Here is a 17,285-nt window from a genome sequence, read left to right on the forward strand (position 1 = left end):
TGCTGTCAGTTTCTTACTTTGGTTTGGGTTTGGTCCTCTTTTTATGTTTTTTGATCTCTCTGTTTTAGATTTATTTAATTAAAACTTTAACCGGGATTACCGGTTTTATTTTATCTGAAAGGTCCCCGCGTCTCTCTACGGTAATTCCGATATTCTGATGCCCACTAGGTGGTAAAAGACCGTAGAAGGTAAAACCATTTGTCGATCTACTGATTAGCTAAGCTTAAAACAAGTGTACCACTTGTCCATATAGATTAAATCGAAAGGTTATATACATCATTGGTCCTTGTTTATTTAGAGTTTTAGAGGTACCAAAGGTTGTTGTTCATCGTAGTCAAGTGTTGTGCTCAAGGATTCAGTTATCGATGTATTCAAATTTGGCTCTTTGACTTTTGAGAAACCTGAAACGAAAGAAAGTGTTTGTTTGTGACTAATAATGCTTTGCGGTAGCTTGATTCATTTTATTTTGCTATAGTATTACCCAATAGTGTATACTAGTTTGTTCATAAGTTTTATGACAATATATAGCTGACTTATTGCTGTTGACAAGAAAAAGCTGACTTATTGCTCTCTGTTTTTATCATTTTGAGATACAAAACATATCATGTGAGATCGGATCCACGTTTTCTTTTTAAGGAGTTATAACCATCATAGTATTTAAGAGATGACAATGGTTCGACAGAGCTTTCTTTGCTACGTTTCTCACCACATCCTTAAAGGCTTCACAACAACTTATCCGCTATCCAAACACATCAAGTTAGGATATATACGTGTGTGTGTGCGTCGTGTGTGTATATAAGAAAAGTCAACAGAGAGATCAAGTGTGGTGCATTGCAAAACCATATGAATTCTGGTTGAAATGTTATGTGTTTCTTATATCAATTTACTAAAACATCTACACAAGCAATTTTTGAGATAACTAAATTTTCATCTGACTTGATCCATAATCTCATTCGGATAATTTCTATACATGATTTTATACTCTCAGTGCTTGTTATCATAATAGATACTGGACCGAGCTGGAAACAATCTTAACATTCAATGATGGGCTTCTTTTGGCCCATTATAAGGGTCGCTGGGCTCTGTGTTCTCATAAAAATTTGCGTTGTAAAATAAAGAGCTCTTTTTCCTCTCTAGTATAAAAAGCTTCAAAGCTTCTTTTGGCCCATGAAAAAATCAAATGTAGAGCTGGGCCGTGGAACTATGGCAAACGACAATGGTAAGTTAAGTTTGCTTCTTTGAAGGGTGAGATCTGTTTCTGAGACTGATACAAGTAGGAGTTGTGTGTTCTTGAAGATTTCGAAAAGCAAGAATGGTCTGAGCATGTATATATATTTCCTGGTATGTGGAAGAATGTAGTTGATTTTACCTTCTCTAACTGTTTACTTTGAGTAATGGATGTTCTAAATAATAACGTTTAAACAAAAAATAATAATTATGTCCTAGTTGCTGATTTCCTACTTACTAACTAATTTATAAATGTTGCGGAAGCACCTTAGCCTAATGGTTAATGTCTAAAGGCTTCTACATCTAGGTTTGGGGTTCGATTTCCAGACTATGCAATTTATTGCAGATTTTTTCAAATCCAAGTTTCAACTTTCAAGTCTCAGAGAGAGCACGATTTATTAGACAACTATGCAGATTATGAAATGAAGGATTATATGCAATTATGCGATTATGGAAAAAAAAGATTACAAGATATCTTCAACATGGTGCAAGTAAATCTGGTCAGGCGTGGATCTTCATAGGACGACTCAGATGATGCAGCTAGACGTAGATTTTCATAAAACATGTAGTATTGTCGGTTGTCGAATCGTCTATGTAATGTTCTTAATATTTGTAATATCATAATAAATCAACGTAAAAAAAAACTAATTTTATAAATGTTATATATTTGTTGTTGTACATATACGCATGTATATTACAGTTTAGACGTTATCTAGAAATAACACATCATTACGGAACTATAATAATATTCATTCATGACAAATCCGTTGAAAATTTGAAATAAGAGTCAAGAATCAGAAGTTAGACGTTATGTACAAGTTATATACTTATTCAATAGGGAGTTTTCAAAACACAAAAACTCAGGATATATACAAATCTCCACATCTAATAAATAAACATGTCCTCGAAGGAAAGCTATAAAATAGAGAAAAGAATTAGAGACAAATGAGCCATAATTTACTCAAAATAAAAAAAAATACTTTAAATTGGGAGAAAATGGCATAGAAACGTAAAAAACCAGCAAGTCAAAGGGCAGAGACAGAGACAAAAAGTAATTAAAATTAATTTACGACAACAATAATTTCTCTTCTTTTTCGTTGGCTGCTTATATATTCGAGTGTGTGCGGTATGTGTGGGTGGCTGCCCACAAATGTCCAACGCGATCCATCTCACCGTCCCTGAGTCTCGGTGGACCCCACTTGAACAATCTCTATTCTCAAGCACCAATAAATATATTTAAAAAATGTCTTAATTATTTTTTTTGAAAAATGTCTTAATTATTATTTTTAAAAAATGTGGTAGTGAGAGAGAGAGAGAGAATGAATGACACAGCTCAAAAGAAAAAAACATTTTGCTGCTACTCGAGGAGAGAGAAAAAAGCCATTAGACGTCTGCTAGAAGAAGACCAAGTCCCATCTTCTTCTTCTTCAACAACAACCATCATCAGCTTTCTAGAGAGAGAGAGAGAGAGAAAACATTCCGATTCATCTTCCCAAAATATCCGATCTCCCCCGATTTCCATTTGACTCCGAAGGAAAATTTAGAGACCACAAAAACCTAGAATCTTCCCCGATCTGACTCGGCCTCTCTCGGAAGAACTAGTGGCGGCGGCTCAGAGAGGATCTATTTGGAGGAAGAGTCGCCATGGTAATCCCCGCCATCATCCTCTCTTCGTTTTCTCGATTGCTTATTCTGTTTATTTTACTTATCTCTGGTTCGTATGATTGGTAGATAGATCTTGTGTATGAGGTTCTGCGTTTCGATTTTATTCTCTATTGATTTTGTATCTTACTATTTGCCAAGCGAAATACTATTTGAATGGCTGCATACTATACAAGTTGGGGAAAATTACAAAGTGTTAATAGAGTTAATAAGGTTGGACCCTCACACTTATATCATATAGTTTTAGATATCTCTCTAACTTCTATTATTAGCTGCTCTGAACCTGCCTAAGATAGCATCTCCTTGTGAAGTCATGTTAGGAAGCTTGCTTTGTTCATCTGTTTTGTGATTTTAATTATAGATTCCCTCATTTAAGATTTAGAACAGCAGGCTTGTGCGAAGTTATTGAATTCTCTATGTACCTCACACCTTCAGTATTGATATCCTGTAGGTTGGTCCGGTCAATATTATAGTTGGTTCTCATGTTTGGATTGAAGATACTGGAGAGGCGTGGATTGATGGAGAAGTTGTCAAGATTAGTGGCGAAGAGGTTCATGTACAGTCCACTAACGGGAAGACCGTAAGTTGTCTATCCTTCTGCCATGTTTTTTTTGCATGTCATTTTCCTTAGGAGAAAGAAATGTCAATTTTGCAATACCTTCCATGACATTGACATGCATGTTCCAAATTCGATTACAATCACTGGAAACCGGTTGTTGTATTAATCAGTCAACGAAATTTAATTTCAGGTTGTGGCCAAAATCGCGAATGTATTTCCAAAGGATACAGAGGCTCCTCCTGGAGGTGTTGATGACATGACAAAGCTCTCATATCTACATGAACCAGGTGTTTTGAATAACTTGGCCATGAGATATGAGCTGAATGAAATTTATGTAAGTTATTATGCATTTTCTTCCCTGAGTTCTAATCAAATCACGTATTTAGTCCTTAAGTATTTTCTTTAAATTGTCTTTGCAGACTTATACTGGAAACATCTTGATTGCTGTAAATCCTTTTCAAAGGTTACCACATCTATATGATACTCATATGATGGAGCAGTATAAAGGAGCAGGTTTTGGTGAATTAAGTCCCCATGTGTTTGCAATTGCCGAAGTTGCTTACAGGTAGTTAGGAACAATACTTGCAGGAATACTCTAAATCACTCTGTATTCGTTCGTTGTCTTATGCTAGTCTATTGCTTCTATGAGTAGGGCGATGATCAATGAGGGCAAGAGCAACTCAATTTTGGTCAGTGGGGAAAGTGGTGCTGGTAAAACTGAGACCACAAAGATGCTTATGCGCTACCTTGCTTACCTTGGTGGTCGATCCGGCGTTGAAGGAAGGACAGTGGAACAACAAGTTCTGGAGGTGACGCGTTACAAATCTGTACTGATATATTTTTGAGAGGCTTGTAGATTAACTATTTTGTTTTCTTTTTGTTGGTTAACAGTCAAATCCAGTTCTTGAAGCTTTTGGAAACGCCAAGACTCTTAGGAATAACAACTCCAGGTATGCGCATGTTCACTCAGAGTTTTTCCTACGAATTGTCTCTTGAAATTAGTCAAACTTGTTCTTGGCCAAAAGCTTCTTCAGTCAGTACTTGTCAGAAAATTGTTGTGTAACTACGAAACCTCAGTGATCAGTTGCACAGATGGCACATGAAATAAGTTGAATGACATAAACCATATTGATTTCCTGGCCTTTTTCATGCTTAGTCTTTTTTTCCTACATTAACTCACTTTACTACGTGATAGATTATTGTGTTATGGAGTTATTCTAATGACTTCTTATTAGAACAGCTTCAAAGCAGACAACCTCATTTCAACTTTGTCTTTAAATCATAATGCAGTCGATTTGGAAAGTTTGTCGAGCTTCAGTTTGACAAAAGTGGGAGAATATCTGGAGCAGCTGTCCGAACATATTTGTTGGAAAGGTCTCGAGTGTGTCAAATATCAGATCCAGAAAGAAATTACCACTGTTTTTACATGTTATGTGCTGCCCCACCGGAGGTACTGGTGCTGCACAATGATAACAATAAACCTTGCTTTGAAGCGTTCTGCTTTATACCTCATGAATAAGTAATTGGGGGATTTAATCTCTTTTCCTATTCTGCAGGAAAGAGAAAAGTTTAAGTTGGGAGATCCTAAGTCATTCCACTACCTAAATCAATCGAAGTGCTATAAACTGGATGGAGTCGATGACACTGAGGAATATCTTGCTACCCGACGAGCTATGGATGTTGTTGGCATCAGTGAAGAGGAACAGGTCAGTCTTCGACTTGCTCCTTTTCCAAGAAGAGATAATTTCTCTGATAGAGCATATTATTGATTCTTCTGATAATTGTTATCAGGATGCAATCTTTAGAGTTGTTGCTGCAATCCTTCATCTAGGTAATGTCGAATTTGCAAAAGGAAAAGAGATTGACTCCTCAGTTTTGAAGGATGGCAAATCCAGATTTCATCTGGATGCGACTGCTGAACTTCTTAGGTATGTGCTGCTTACTTGTTTAATCTTGATATCTGTTTTGTTTTTATCCTTGATCCTGAACTCTTTTCTTTCAAAAGATGTGATGCAAAGAGTTTGGAAGATGCATTGATAAAACGTGTAATGGTGACTCCAGAAGAGGTTATTACAAGAACACTTGATCCTGATTCAGCCACGGGTAGCAGGGATGCATTAGCGAAAACTATCTATTCTCGCTTGTTTGATTGGTATACAATGAATTTCTCTCTTTACATTTGCAGGCTCTTATGTCCTATTTTGTTTTGTATTTTCCCTAAGTGCACTCTAGCTGCCCTTGAAATTTCGAACTTCTAAACCCCATATTTTTTTCAGGCTTGTTGATAAAATTAACAATTCTATCGGGCAAGATCCAAATTCTAAGACAATAATTGGTGTTCTTGATATCTATGGGTTTGAAAGCTTTAAGATCAACAGGTAAATTTAGTGGTTTGCAGAATTATTTCCTCTTCTGGAATAGTGTTAAAGGCTCTAATGAGTTTCATGTATTTTTCAGCTTTGAGCAGTTTTGCATCAATTTTACCAATGAAAAGCTTCAACAACATTTCAACCAGGTCTATTGTGCTCTTACCCACTACCTTCCGAATATCTTTCTCTTCCTACTTAGTTTTGACGTAGCAATAATTTTTTTTTTCACAGCACGTCTTCAAAATGGAACAAGAAGATTATACCAAAGAAGAGATCAATTGGAGTTACATAGAATTTGTTGATAACAAGGATGTGTTGGAACTCATTGAGAAGGTATCCTAATTTTAATTTATGTAATTTTATTCGTAATATAATTTTGCGATGACACTTCTGGTGTATATGACTTGCTCGTACAGAAACCTGGAGGAGTCATTGCACTTCTAGATGAAGCATGGTAGGCTCCTAGACTCTTTTGACGAAGCTGTTTTAGTTTGTGCTTATGGATTAAAAAATCTTGTATAATGGATGTTCGGTTCTTTTGCAGTATGTTTCCCAAGTCAACACATGAAACGTTTGCTCAGAAGCTGTATCAAACGTTCAAAAATAGTAAGCGGTTTACCAAACCAAAGCTATCTCGGACCAGCTTTGCAATATCACATTATGCTGGAGAGGTAAAACATCTTTCACATGCTCATGACAAGCTTAGATATTATTCCTGTTTAACATCTTCCCTTTCCTACTGAAACAGGTAACTTATCAGGCCGATTTGTTCCTTGACAAGAACAAAGATTACGTGGTGGCAGAACATCAGGATCTTTTGATCGCTTCGAGTGATACTTTCGTAGCTGGTCTATTTCCTCGCCTAGCAGAAGAAACATCAAGTAAAACCAAGTTTTCTTCCATCGGGTCACGCTTTAAGGTATGGTGAATAGTACATGATTTTCCCTCTTCAGTACATATTTTCTCTCTGCTCTTCCTGAAAGCTTTGTTCATCTAAATGATTTTCCCTCTTCTGAACAATTCAGTGGACATTTAAGGAACTCGGACATACTCTTTAGACAGTTAATCATAAATGGTGTATATATAGTGCATACATCTATATCATTTGCTTCGTCTGTGTGTTTGATATAGCAGCCTTACCGCTGATTCAGACATTAGTACATGTTTGTTTCATTCACTTTGACTTTGTTATTTTTGTTCTATGGCTGTTAAGTTTCACCCATGTTGGAGAGAGTCATGATTTGAAACATTATGTAGCAGCAACTCTAGCTCAAAATGTTACAAATATTTGTTTCTAACAAGAATTTGTCTCTCTCAAATTTCAGCTTCAACTTCAGTCTTTGATGGAGACACTTAATTCTACTGAACCTCACTACATCAGATGTGTAAAGCCAAACAACGTACTTAAGCCTGCCATTTTCGAGAACTTGAACGTAATTCAACAATTACGCTGTGGTGTAAGTGCAGTCCGAACCTTTTATATAATGAGGCACTGAGGCACTTCAACCAAGATTTTTGGTTATGGAACTTACAAGCTTAATTTTTGCCTTAATTTCTTTAAGGGTGTTTTGGAAGCTATTAGAATCAGCTGTGCTGGTTATCCTACAAAACGGACGTTTTATGAGTTTCTCAATCGTTTTGGTGTTCTTGCTCCGGAAGTTCTGGAGGGAAAGTAAGTTGCAGCTGATATGATTTTGTTTACCCTCGTAGTTTCTTACTCTCCTGATCATGAGCTTGGCTTTTGAACATAAAGTTGATAGGTTTCGTTTCTTGCAGTGCTTTCCATTATAACATGTCTTGTTTTTTTTGCTCTATCTTATGGCTCCTATATCTGTGCAGTTATGACGATAAAGTTGCATGCAGAATGCTTCTGGATAAGATAGGCTTAAAGGGTTATGAAGTAAGTCATTGGTAATTGCATTATGTAACGGTTCCTAAATCGTGGGGGGTAGATTCTATGTATAATTTATCCAACATTCTGCCACTTGCAGTTAGGGAAAACGAAAGTATTCCTTAGAGCTGGGCAGATGGCTGAGTTGGATACAAGAAGAGCTGAGGTTCTTGGAAATGCCGCTAGGAAAATCCAAATGCAGATCCGTACTTATATTGCCCAAAAAGAATTCCGTGCTCTACGTGGAGCTGCTATTGTATTGCAGTCCAACTGCCGAGGTATCTTCTCCCTAAGTCATTGCAAAATCGTGCTCTTCTCTTTTGCTGCCATTTTGTAGTTGTTCAGCATATTATACGTGTAGCCATAAAATTAGTGGCTTGTTATGGTCCGTTCCGTTCTTTTGTATTTTCGGGCAACTGTGAAATACATTTTAGTATTTTTGTGCCTTTTTTCTCTGTGAATTAAATTACTTTTGGAGGAATGAGCTTCTCAAATCTTTGTGTTGAATGCTAGGCAAATTGGCTTGCAAACTTTATGAGGAAATGCGACGCCAAGCAGCAGCGGTGAAGATTGAGAAGAGTTTCAGAAGACATGTTGCCAGGGAGTCTTATCTAAGAATTAGACATTCAGCAATAGCAGTTCAAACAGCACTAAGGGGAATGGTTGCTCGCAATGAGTTCAGATTCCGAAAGCAAATGAAGGCTGCTACCATTATTCAGGTCATTACTAAGAATCCTCTTAGAGTTATTCTTGTTTACCTAACTGAGAAATGAGAGACCGTATATCACTGATGTGCAAAATTCTTCGTTTTGCATCAACAATCTGATAGTTCTTGATTTTCAAATTTAGGCTCGTCTTCGTAGCCATCTGGCACATTCTTACTACAAGAAGCTCCAGAAAGCTGCGCTTGCTACACAATGTGGCTGGAGGAGCAGGGTTGCACGAAAAGAGCTGAGGACACTTAAGATGGTTCGGTGTCCTTTTTTCTTGTTTTATTTAAGTTATTCTACGTTCACAACTTCATGAAATTAATCAGGTTCGGACCTTTGCAATTAATTGAATCAGGCTGCACGAGACACAGGAGCCCTTAGAGAGGCGAAAGACAAACTTGAGAAACGTGTTGAAGAATTAACATGGCGTTTACAACTAGAGAAGCGACAGAGAGTAAGTCATTTCCATACACTAGCATTATATTATACTTTGTTTACACTGTTATTGACAAATCCTTGGTAACGTAGACCGATCTGGAAGAAGCAAAAGCCCAAGAATATGCAAAACAACAGGAGGCTCTGCAAGCTATGCGGTTGCAAGTTGAAGAAGCGAACGCTGCTGTGATTAGGGAACGAGAGGCTGCAAGGAAGGCTATTGAAGAAGCACCTCCAGTCGTTAAGGAGACTCCGGTATTGGTCGAGGATACTGAAAAAATCAGTTCATTAACATCAGAGATGGAGGCTTTAAAGGTATGCCTTTTTGACTTGTTCATCCTTCATAGTTCATATGTTCACTACTAAAGTTAATCGTTATATGCTGATTAGGCCCTCCTCCTTAGTCTTGTAAGCTTGGTGTGTTAGTTTATATCATACTTTTTTTTGTTACAGGCTTCGCTTCAGTCTGAACGACAAGCTGCAGAAGACTTGAGAAAAGCTTTCTCAGAGGCAGAGGCTAGAAACTCAGAGCTGGCCACAGAACTTGAAAATGCTACAAGAAAAGCAGACCAGCTTCATGAATCGGTACAAAGGTTCGTAAATATATAGCGCTGAATGATAAAACAAAAGAGAGGACATATTCAAGAATGAACTTGCCAATACGCATTTCACTGTTCAGTTTTGTTTAGAAGTCTTGATGCTGTAAAGCAGACTCTTTCTAGTCACTGTTATACTTGTTGGTTAATTTATAGTTTTGTCAACTGTTCCCTTTTACATATCGATTTTGCTTCTGCTTTCAGACTGGAAGAGAAGCTTTCCAATTCAGAGTCAGAGATTCAAGTTCTCCGTCAACAGGCACTTGCTATTTCTCCAACCAGCAGAACCATGACCACGCGATCAAAAACAATGCTTTTACCGGTACCAACAACATATGACCTCTTATTTTCTTTACGTATTAACACAAAAGCATATTTGATCATTTATTTTTTTTCCTTCTCAATGATCAGAGAACTCCAGAGAATGGAAATCATCTTAATGGAGAAACCAAGACGACACCGGTAAGAGGAAGTGAATTTGTGCGTTCGACCCCCAGATATTTTTTTGTTCTTCAGTTGCTTATCGTCTATGAATGTCACAGGACATGGCTCTTGCTGTACGAGAACCAGAGTCTGAAGAGAAACCACAGAAATATCTGAATGAAAAGCAGCAGGTAACACATACTTGAACTTCTTGTACTAATTGTAATGGTGGGACCACGTTTCTTGCTGTATTGCATTCTGCTTTTCTCTCTAACATATGTTGTAATCTTTGCGCTATTCAGGAAAACCAAGATCTACTAGTCAAGTGTATTTCACAAAACCTTGGATATGCAGGGGGCAAGCCTGTTGCTGCCTGTGTCATATACAAAAGTCTTCTTCACTGGAGATCATTTGAAGTTGAAAGAACTAACGTCTTTGACCGTATCATTCAAACAATAGCTTCGGCCATTGAAGTAAGTTGATTCTTTCTTGCTTCATTGTTCAGAAGCATTACTAAGCTGTTTTAACATGTATGAAACTCCAAAACATTGAAATATTTCGGAATATCAATATGGAAAATGTTTTCTTCCACACAGGTCCCAGATAATAACGAGGTTTTGGCGTATTGGTTATCTAATTCAGCCACGCTATTATTGCTTCTGCAACGCACACTTAAAGCTACTGGAGCAGCTAGTTTGACACCACAGAGACGAAGAACATCATCAGCGTCCCTATTTGGAAGGATGTCACAAGTAAGAAGCTGCGAATCTGTTTGTTCTTTTTTTCTAGTTTCCTTATGTGCCTTGTTTTGCAGCCCTAATTCATCTTGTGTGCTCCTTTAACAATTTAAATAGGGATTAAGGGCATCTCCTCAAAGTTCTGGACTCTCGTTTCTGAATAGACAGGGGATCACTAAGCTTGACGACCTGAGGCAAGTTGAAGCGAAGTACCCCGCACTACTTTTCAAGCAGCAGCTTACTGCATTCCTCGAGAAGATATATGGAATGATCAGAGATAATCTAAAGAAAGAGATCTCTCCTCTTCTTGGGTTATGTATTCAGGTAATTTCTTTATTGCTTTTGTTGTTAATACATTTTCTAGGAAGTGAGGTTACTAATATAACATCTTAATAACTGAATGTTCCGGAAAAACTTTTCTTAATCGATGCTTTTGAGAAGGGATTTCTTGTAGCATCTTGTGGACGTTGATACGCTGATGCTTTTTTAGCTTAAACTTCATTAATTTATCGATTTAGTATTAAGACATGATTACATGATACAGGCACCAAGGACATCAAGGGCAAGTTTGGTGAAAGGGAGAGCACAAGCAAATGCTGTTGCTCAACAAGCTCTAATTGCCCATTGGCAAAGTATTAGGAAAAGCCTAAACGCTTACTTGAATCTCATGAAAACAAACAACGTGAGTCTGGACTTCCGTTAGAAATTAACAAAAGAAAATTTTATATATTTTTTTGGCGATCTTGATTGCTTTCTATGTTTTTACATGATACAGGCTCCACCGTTCTTAGTCCGCAAAGTATTCACACAAATATTCTCCTTCATCAATGTTCAGCTTTTCAACAGGCATGTTTCATCTGTCATAGCTCCTTTCGTTTTCCCTTTAAGCAGGTCTTCCTTGATTTGACAGAAAGATTTCTCTGTAATGAAATTGTGCAGTCTTCTTCTACGTCGTGAATGTTGCTCATTCAGCAACGGCGAGTACGTTAAAGCAGGCTTGGCTGAATTAGAGCAGTGGTGTACAGAGGCTACGGATGAAGTAACCCACGCTTTTACTTTTCCTCTTAACATTGCTTAAGCCATTTTTACACCTTTTGAGTTTTGATTATTTTTTTTCCCTTTTGCTTACAGTATGCGGGCTCTGCTTGGGATGAGTTGAGACATATCAGGCAGGCAGTTGGTTTCCTGGTATAATTCTTAACCGATGCTTTGTCATTCCTTTTATGCTTCCACTGCGTGGTTTGTTTATGTGAACTCTGCTTGTTTTTGCCTCTGTTTAGGTCATTCATCAAAAGCCGAAAAAGACCTTGGACGAAATAACAAGAGAACTCTGTCCGGTAGTACTCTCAGCTTAGTGAAATTCATCCCGTAAATCGTTTACTATATTCCTCTCGCGAGTTTAACTTAAAAGTTACTGGTTTTGTTCAGGTGCTAAGTATACAGCAGCTATATAGAATCAGCACAATGTACTGGGATGATAAATATGGCACTCATAGCGTTTCTTCAGATGTATGTTTGACTAGTAAATAGCTAAGCTTTCATTTGGCTAGAAATGGTATTAATTGTGTTCTTTCCAAATCCATAGGTTATTGCAAACATGAGGGTTATGATGACCGAGGACTCGAACAATGCCGTAAGCAGCTCTTTCCTTTTGGACGATGACTCAAGGTAAGCTGCAAATAATATGTGTTGAGTCTCATTTGTACCGTTCCCATTTCTCAACTAACCCAAGGAATCATCCAAACGCAGCATTCCATTCACGGTGGAAGACATATCAAAGTCAATGCAGCAAGTGGATGTAAATGACATTGAGCCTCCTCAACTGATCCGTGAAAACTCAGGTTTCGGATTCTTACTCACACGTAAAGAAGGCAGTGCATCATAAGTGAGCTCGCTGTACGGTCCACCAAATACGATTGTTTCTGCTGCATATACATAAATACATCGCGTGAGCCTGTGGGCATTTTGTGTATATTATTTTTCTTTTCATTCTCTTCTTGATTTTGGTGCTCAGTCTCTGGCCTTTGTATTTGTGGAAAGGCCGAAGTTTGTTTCATTCTTTGCATCCCTGTAGTTATGACAACTCGCAGGGGGTTATTTGTTGCTTTTGTCATAGAAAGGCTTAGGTGTGTTCGATGCTGTCCTCTCCAGAGAGGAGAGGAGAGTGTTTTTGTCAATTATTTGTATCTGTTGGTTTGGTCGAGTCTTTATAATATTTGTCTGAATTGTAATGACTAGACTTTGTTTTCACTATTTTATATGTAGTTTGCACATCACGTACCTTTCACATGTCGTTGTTTGTGAGTTCCTTTAACTGTCTTTCAAAAACCATAGTTGAGCAACGGACCTAGGTAGAATCACAAGATCTAAAACGTAATAGTCTGTAACATAAGACTTATAATTACTTTATAATCTGCTTTGAAATGATTATAGTACTATATGCAGTACAGTAAAGTCTCCTCCCAACATTGCTCTGTTTGTGATGAAGCTGAAGCAGAGACACATTCAGTGTGTCCCCATAAGTAGTTGAGAAGGTGATTGTGATGCCATTATATTGAGGTCTCGATTGTATGTACGTCCGCATTTAACATCCATTCCTGAGGAAAACTTTGCACAGCATCTCGAGGACTGAGCTCCGTAAAAGTCGTCTTGGAAGTAAAGAACTTAGATCTGACTAAGATTAGTTCTCGTAGTGCTTCAGTCATTCTCACCCTATCCCTTGGATACTCTTCAGAACACTTTATTCCCACCTGCAAAACCAGTCTCAACCACTCATCAATGGCGTTGCTGCCTCCACCCTCCTCACCATCTCTTGACAGTACGGACATCGCGTAGCTGTGGAGGTTATAGTCGCCTGCAAATGATATGTCTGTCGGTTTCTTTCCAGTGAACATCTCCAAAACTAGAACCCCAAAGCTGTACACATCTCCTTGTATTGATGGTTGGCTTCCCATTCCATATTCTGTATATATTTGATGAGAAATAAGATTGGATAATTCGCAGCTATACACTACTTTTTGCACATAGATGTGTTGTTTACCTGGTGCAGCATAGCCAACAGTGCCTCTGACACCGGCAGAACTAAACTTGTTTAGGTAGGTATCTCGGTCGTATTTACAGAGAAGCTGAGCCAAACCGAAGTCACCAACATGAGCAATCAGATCATCGTCCAGAAGTACATTGCTTGGCTTAAGATCACAGTGAGCTACCTGGTCATGACAGTGAACATGCAGATACTCCAAGGCGGATGCAACATCTATTGCTATGTTTAGTTTCTCTGAGAGTGTTAAACTTCTCGAGTGATCGTTTGCCCTATCCAGGTCTTCTGGCTGCAGCCACATATCCAAGCTTCCTTTTGGCATAAACTCATAGACCAGAGCTCTGAACTCATTTCCTTTGGAATCTAGGCTAGAACAAACCGTTAGCAGCTTCACAAGGTTTCGATGCCTTATACCCTTGAAGGTTTCACATTCCGCCATAAAACTTTTGGTTGCTCCATGCTTCAGGAGGTTCAGAACTTTAACAGCGACGAGTTTATGATCACTGCCAAGAAGTCCTTTGAAGACATCACCAAAGTTGCCTGAACCAATCAGGTGGCTTGAAGAGAAGCCACTAGTTGCAACATGAAGCTCTTCAAAGCTTATCTTCTCAAAGAACATCCCCAAAGCAGAAGAAGAATCAGAAGGGTTACCGCCACTGGCGTTATTCTTCTTCTTGAACCAACACAGATAAGCCACTGTAATGAACATAAAAACTATACATGTAGTGATACCAATTGCAAGTTTCTTTTCAAGTGAGAGATGTTTCCTCACTTTTGGTGATGCTTGGACAGTACATGGCTGTAGCTGCATTTCTCTGATGCCGCCGCATAGATTCAAGTTTCCAAAAACAGAAACTTCTGTAGCATTTCTAAACACTCCTTCTACTGGCACACTTCCCTCTAACTTGTTTACCGAAAGATTCAGATTCCGCAGTAAGTGAAACTTGGCCAGATATCGAGGTATGCCGCCAGAGAGATTGTTATTAGAAAAGTCAAGATTCCTTAAGCTCACCAACTGACTTATATCTGGAATGGCTCCATCAAATGAATTGCCTTGCATATAAAGAAACTCCACCGAAAGACAACCCCCTAGAGCCTGTGGAAGGTGTCCTGATAACTTGTTGTTAGAAGCTCCTAGTCCAACAAGGAGCTGCAACTCTCCAACTTCTTCCGGTAATGAACCGGTCAAGAAATTGTCAGACAAATCTAAGTAAGCAAGTGTTGGAATCTGCAGTATTTCCAGAGGTATTGTCCCGTTCAACCTGTTTGAATCAATCCATAGGTCTATCAACTTTTGACAGCGTCCAATGCTCTGAGGGATACTTCCCTGGAAACTATTGTTGTTCAAATGGATCCACTGCAACCGAGTCATGTTGCCTAAATAAGATGGTATTACACCTGATATTTCATTTGAATACAGTTCCAGCACCTGCAACTCCACAAGCTTCCCAAGAGAAGCTGGAAGCTCTCCTGTCAACAGATTTGTTTCTAAATCTAGCTCCTGCAGGCTTATGAGATTCCCTATGTCATGAGGAAGAGTTCCAGAGATTAGGTTTTCTCCAAGGGACAGAACAGTTAGCTTGGTTGACAAGTTGGCTATGGAGGCAGGCAGCACACCTCCAAGTCTGTTGTAAGCAACATCTAAGTACTCTAACTGAGTGCAATTCGCCAAAACACCGATGAATTCTAGATGACTGGAGGAGTTGTTTCCCAGAGAGTTACTATGGATCCCTAACCACCAGAGATTATGTAACTTTCCAAAACTCAAAGGGATGCTTCCTGTAAGATAATTAGTTGAGATATCAAACCTTCCAAGGCTTGAGATATTGGCAAGTGTTACAGGAACAGCTCCTGTGAACTTGTTTCTTCCCATGACAACAATTCTTAGGTTTGGTAGAAGATCACCAAAATCAGCTCTAAGCTCACCTGAAAAGCTATTGCCAGCTAGTGATAAAGACTCAAGCAAGGACATGTTGTATAAAGCAGGAGGAAAAACACCTGATAACCTATTTTGTGAAACTTGGAAAAACACCATTTGAGTCAATCTAGCCACATCAAATGGAATCTCTCCTTCCATATTGTTATATGCAAAGTCAAGTTCCTGGAGTGACGTCAAGTTTCCAAAAGATGCTGGAAACTCTCCGGTAAGGTTGTTGTTGTTAAGATACAGAATGACTAGCTTAGAGAGTGAACCTAGCTCTGTAGGAACACCGTGTTCAAGATGGTTTAGTGATAAATCTAGGCTAGAGAGTTTATAGCAGTTAGAAAGACTGTGAGGAATATTTCCTTCGAGGAGATTGAAGCTCATGTTCAAGTACTGAAGCCTAAATAGCATTCCAACTTCTTGAGGGATGGTGCCAACAAAAGAGTTGTCTCCAAGATTAAGTGATCTGAGAAAAGAGAGATTACCAATGGAAGGTGAGATCACACCGGCTAATTTGAATCCTCCGAGGTCTAGACTTGAAACTCTTTCTCGTCTGCGGCCACATCTGACTCCAATCCAGCTGCAGAGTGGAGAGGAGTTGTTCCATGAGGCCAAAACCTCCCTTCTGTTTTCAGCAGCTTGAGATTTGAACTCAAGCAAAGCTTTCATGTCAGTCTCATTTGAAAACCTGGCTTGAGCAGAGATCATTACGAGAGCTTTAAGAAGAATGAGAGCATTGACAGCAAGCGAAAGAGAGAGCTTCATGCTGCAACGGGTAACCAAATAAAACGGAAGGAAGTTGAAGGTATATACGAAAGTAGGTTTGTAATGGACCATCCACGTCCTCCCACGGGTAATAGACCATCCACATCCGATCCGGTCTTGCGTTAATTTTTTCAAGAATAGAATTTATTGTTTACTGACTCTAAAATTACCACTCAATATTTTCCAGTATTTTGACCTCATTCACACGGTATTGCGAATCACTTTCAGTTAGGTCATTTGTCATTTCGCTATTCAAGTCCAAACATACTTAGCTTTAGAATTTTAAATGAATATGTAACAGAAAAGTTAAATCAACTTTGATGACATATGTAACCAAATTGTTTTTCTTAAATATTTTTGTATATCACAACTCGAGATATTACAGTATCGAAGTTTCAAAATGCAAGTCAACTAATAATGAAGTCGTGGGGGACAACTAAATGTGGTTCCAACAACTTGTGGACTTTTGAAGGAAAGAAAAGTCCCCTCTCTCAAAAGCTTACTTTTCAACAGTCAACTTTACGATCATGTGTAGTGAAGACTAAAACACACGCATTGGTGCAAGACCTCATTGTCATTTTCATTGTAGTCTTATGAAAACTTGAACTGGCATTTGACAAAAGCATCATCTTTCAAGAGCTTCTGAACATTCTGAAGTTACTTCAAAGACATTTGGTAGCAGCTCTCGTTTTCCGAAATAAATACATCATCTAAAGGAGAATTATAAATATCAAAGGAGCAGTCTCTATATTATTAGTTGAAAAAATAATTCTTACTGACAGTTAACTATAAAGATATACTTAATAAACAAAAAATATTATATCTAATTGATATTATTAAAATTTTGTTAATTTTAGTTTCCTTTTTATGTATATATTCTCTTCAAATATCATATGCAATTAAAAACATTTATTAAAATAAAAAAGTTACAAAATTAAAACAAAACT

At 38.2% G+C, this 17,285-nt stretch overlaps 2 protein-coding genes across 4 annotated transcripts; one reads left to right on the forward strand and one right to left on the reverse strand.

Moving 5' to 3' along the window:
• The first annotated feature begins 2,569 nt into the window (after positions 1–2,569).
• On the forward strand, positions 2,570–12,896 carry LOC108846170 (myosin-17). The gene is made up of 39 exons (XM_018619395.2): positions 2,570–2,874; positions 3,341–3,469; positions 3,639–3,782; positions 3,868–4,013; positions 4,101–4,257; positions 4,340–4,398; positions 4,739–4,898; positions 5,005–5,154; positions 5,240–5,376; positions 5,454–5,600; positions 5,725–5,826; positions 5,906–5,963; positions 6,049–6,150; positions 6,234–6,271; positions 6,362–6,488; positions 6,566–6,736; positions 7,143–7,274; positions 7,380–7,489; positions 7,657–7,717; positions 7,809–7,986; positions 8,222–8,427; positions 8,558–8,677; positions 8,774–8,872; positions 8,947–9,168; positions 9,307–9,446; positions 9,654–9,771; positions 9,861–9,911; positions 9,992–10,063; positions 10,175–10,345; positions 10,469–10,624; positions 10,727–10,933; positions 11,154–11,291; positions 11,385–11,455; positions 11,549–11,648; positions 11,741–11,797; positions 11,890–11,946; positions 12,038–12,118; positions 12,195–12,277; positions 12,359–12,896. The coding sequence occupies exons 1-39, from the start codon at positions 2,872–2,874 to the stop codon at positions 12,492–12,494; spliced, it is 4,596 nt and encodes a 1,531-aa protein (XP_018474897.2). The 5' UTR covers positions 2,570–2,871; the 3' UTR covers positions 12,495–12,896.
• A 61-nt stretch (positions 12,897–12,957) lies between these two features.
• Positions 12,958–16,522, reverse strand: LOC108846171 (LRR receptor-like serine/threonine-protein kinase EFR). Of its 3 annotated transcripts, none has more exons than XM_057005209.1 (3): positions 13,819–16,522; positions 13,650–13,734; positions 12,958–13,571 (listed from the first exon to the last, which is right to left on the reverse strand). In XM_057005209.1, exons 1-3 carry the CDS (start codon positions 16,408–16,410, stop codon positions 13,159–13,161), a joined length of 3,090 nt encoding a protein of 1,029 aa, XP_056861189.1. In that variant the 5' UTR covers positions 16,411–16,522; the 3' UTR covers positions 12,958–13,158. The 3 variants fall into 3 exon arrangements, with proteins under 3 accessions (XP_056861189.1, XP_056861190.1, XP_018474898.2); XM_057005210.1 differs by having other exon boundaries at positions 13,650–15,848; positions 16,059–16,520; XM_018619396.2 differs by having other exon boundaries at positions 13,650–16,520.
• Between the last annotated feature and the right edge of the window lie 763 nt (positions 16,523–17,285).

This window comes from Raphanus sativus, chromosome 3 (genome assembly GCF_000801105.2).
Source record: "Raphanus sativus cultivar WK10039 chromosome 3, ASM80110v3, whole genome shotgun sequence".
Lineage (NCBI taxonomy): Eukaryota > Viridiplantae > Streptophyta > Magnoliopsida > Brassicales > Brassicaceae > Raphanus > Raphanus sativus.

What these genes read in the sequence shown, in the direction of transcription:
- LOC108846170 (XM_018619395.2), top strand. An exon ending in ATTGCCGAAGTTGCTTACAG is followed by an intron (nt 4,014 to 4,100) that starts GTAGTTAGGAAC and finishes TTCTATGAGTAG; the next exon opens with GGCGATGATCAATGAGGGCA. An exon ending in TAACAAGAGAACTCTGTCCG is followed by an intron (nt 11,947 to 12,037) that starts GTAGTACTCTCA and finishes GGTTTTGTTCAG; the next exon opens with GTGCTAAGTATACAGCAGCT.
- LOC108846171 (XM_018619396.2), bottom strand. Translation starts at nt 16,410, where the DNA reads ATGGTCCATTACAAACCTACTTTCGTATATACCTTCAACTTCCTTCCG. An exon ending in TGTTGGCTATGCTGCACCAG is followed by an intron (nt 13,572 to 13,649) that starts GTAAACAACACA and finishes AAATATATACAG; the next exon opens with AATATGGAATGGGAAGCCAA.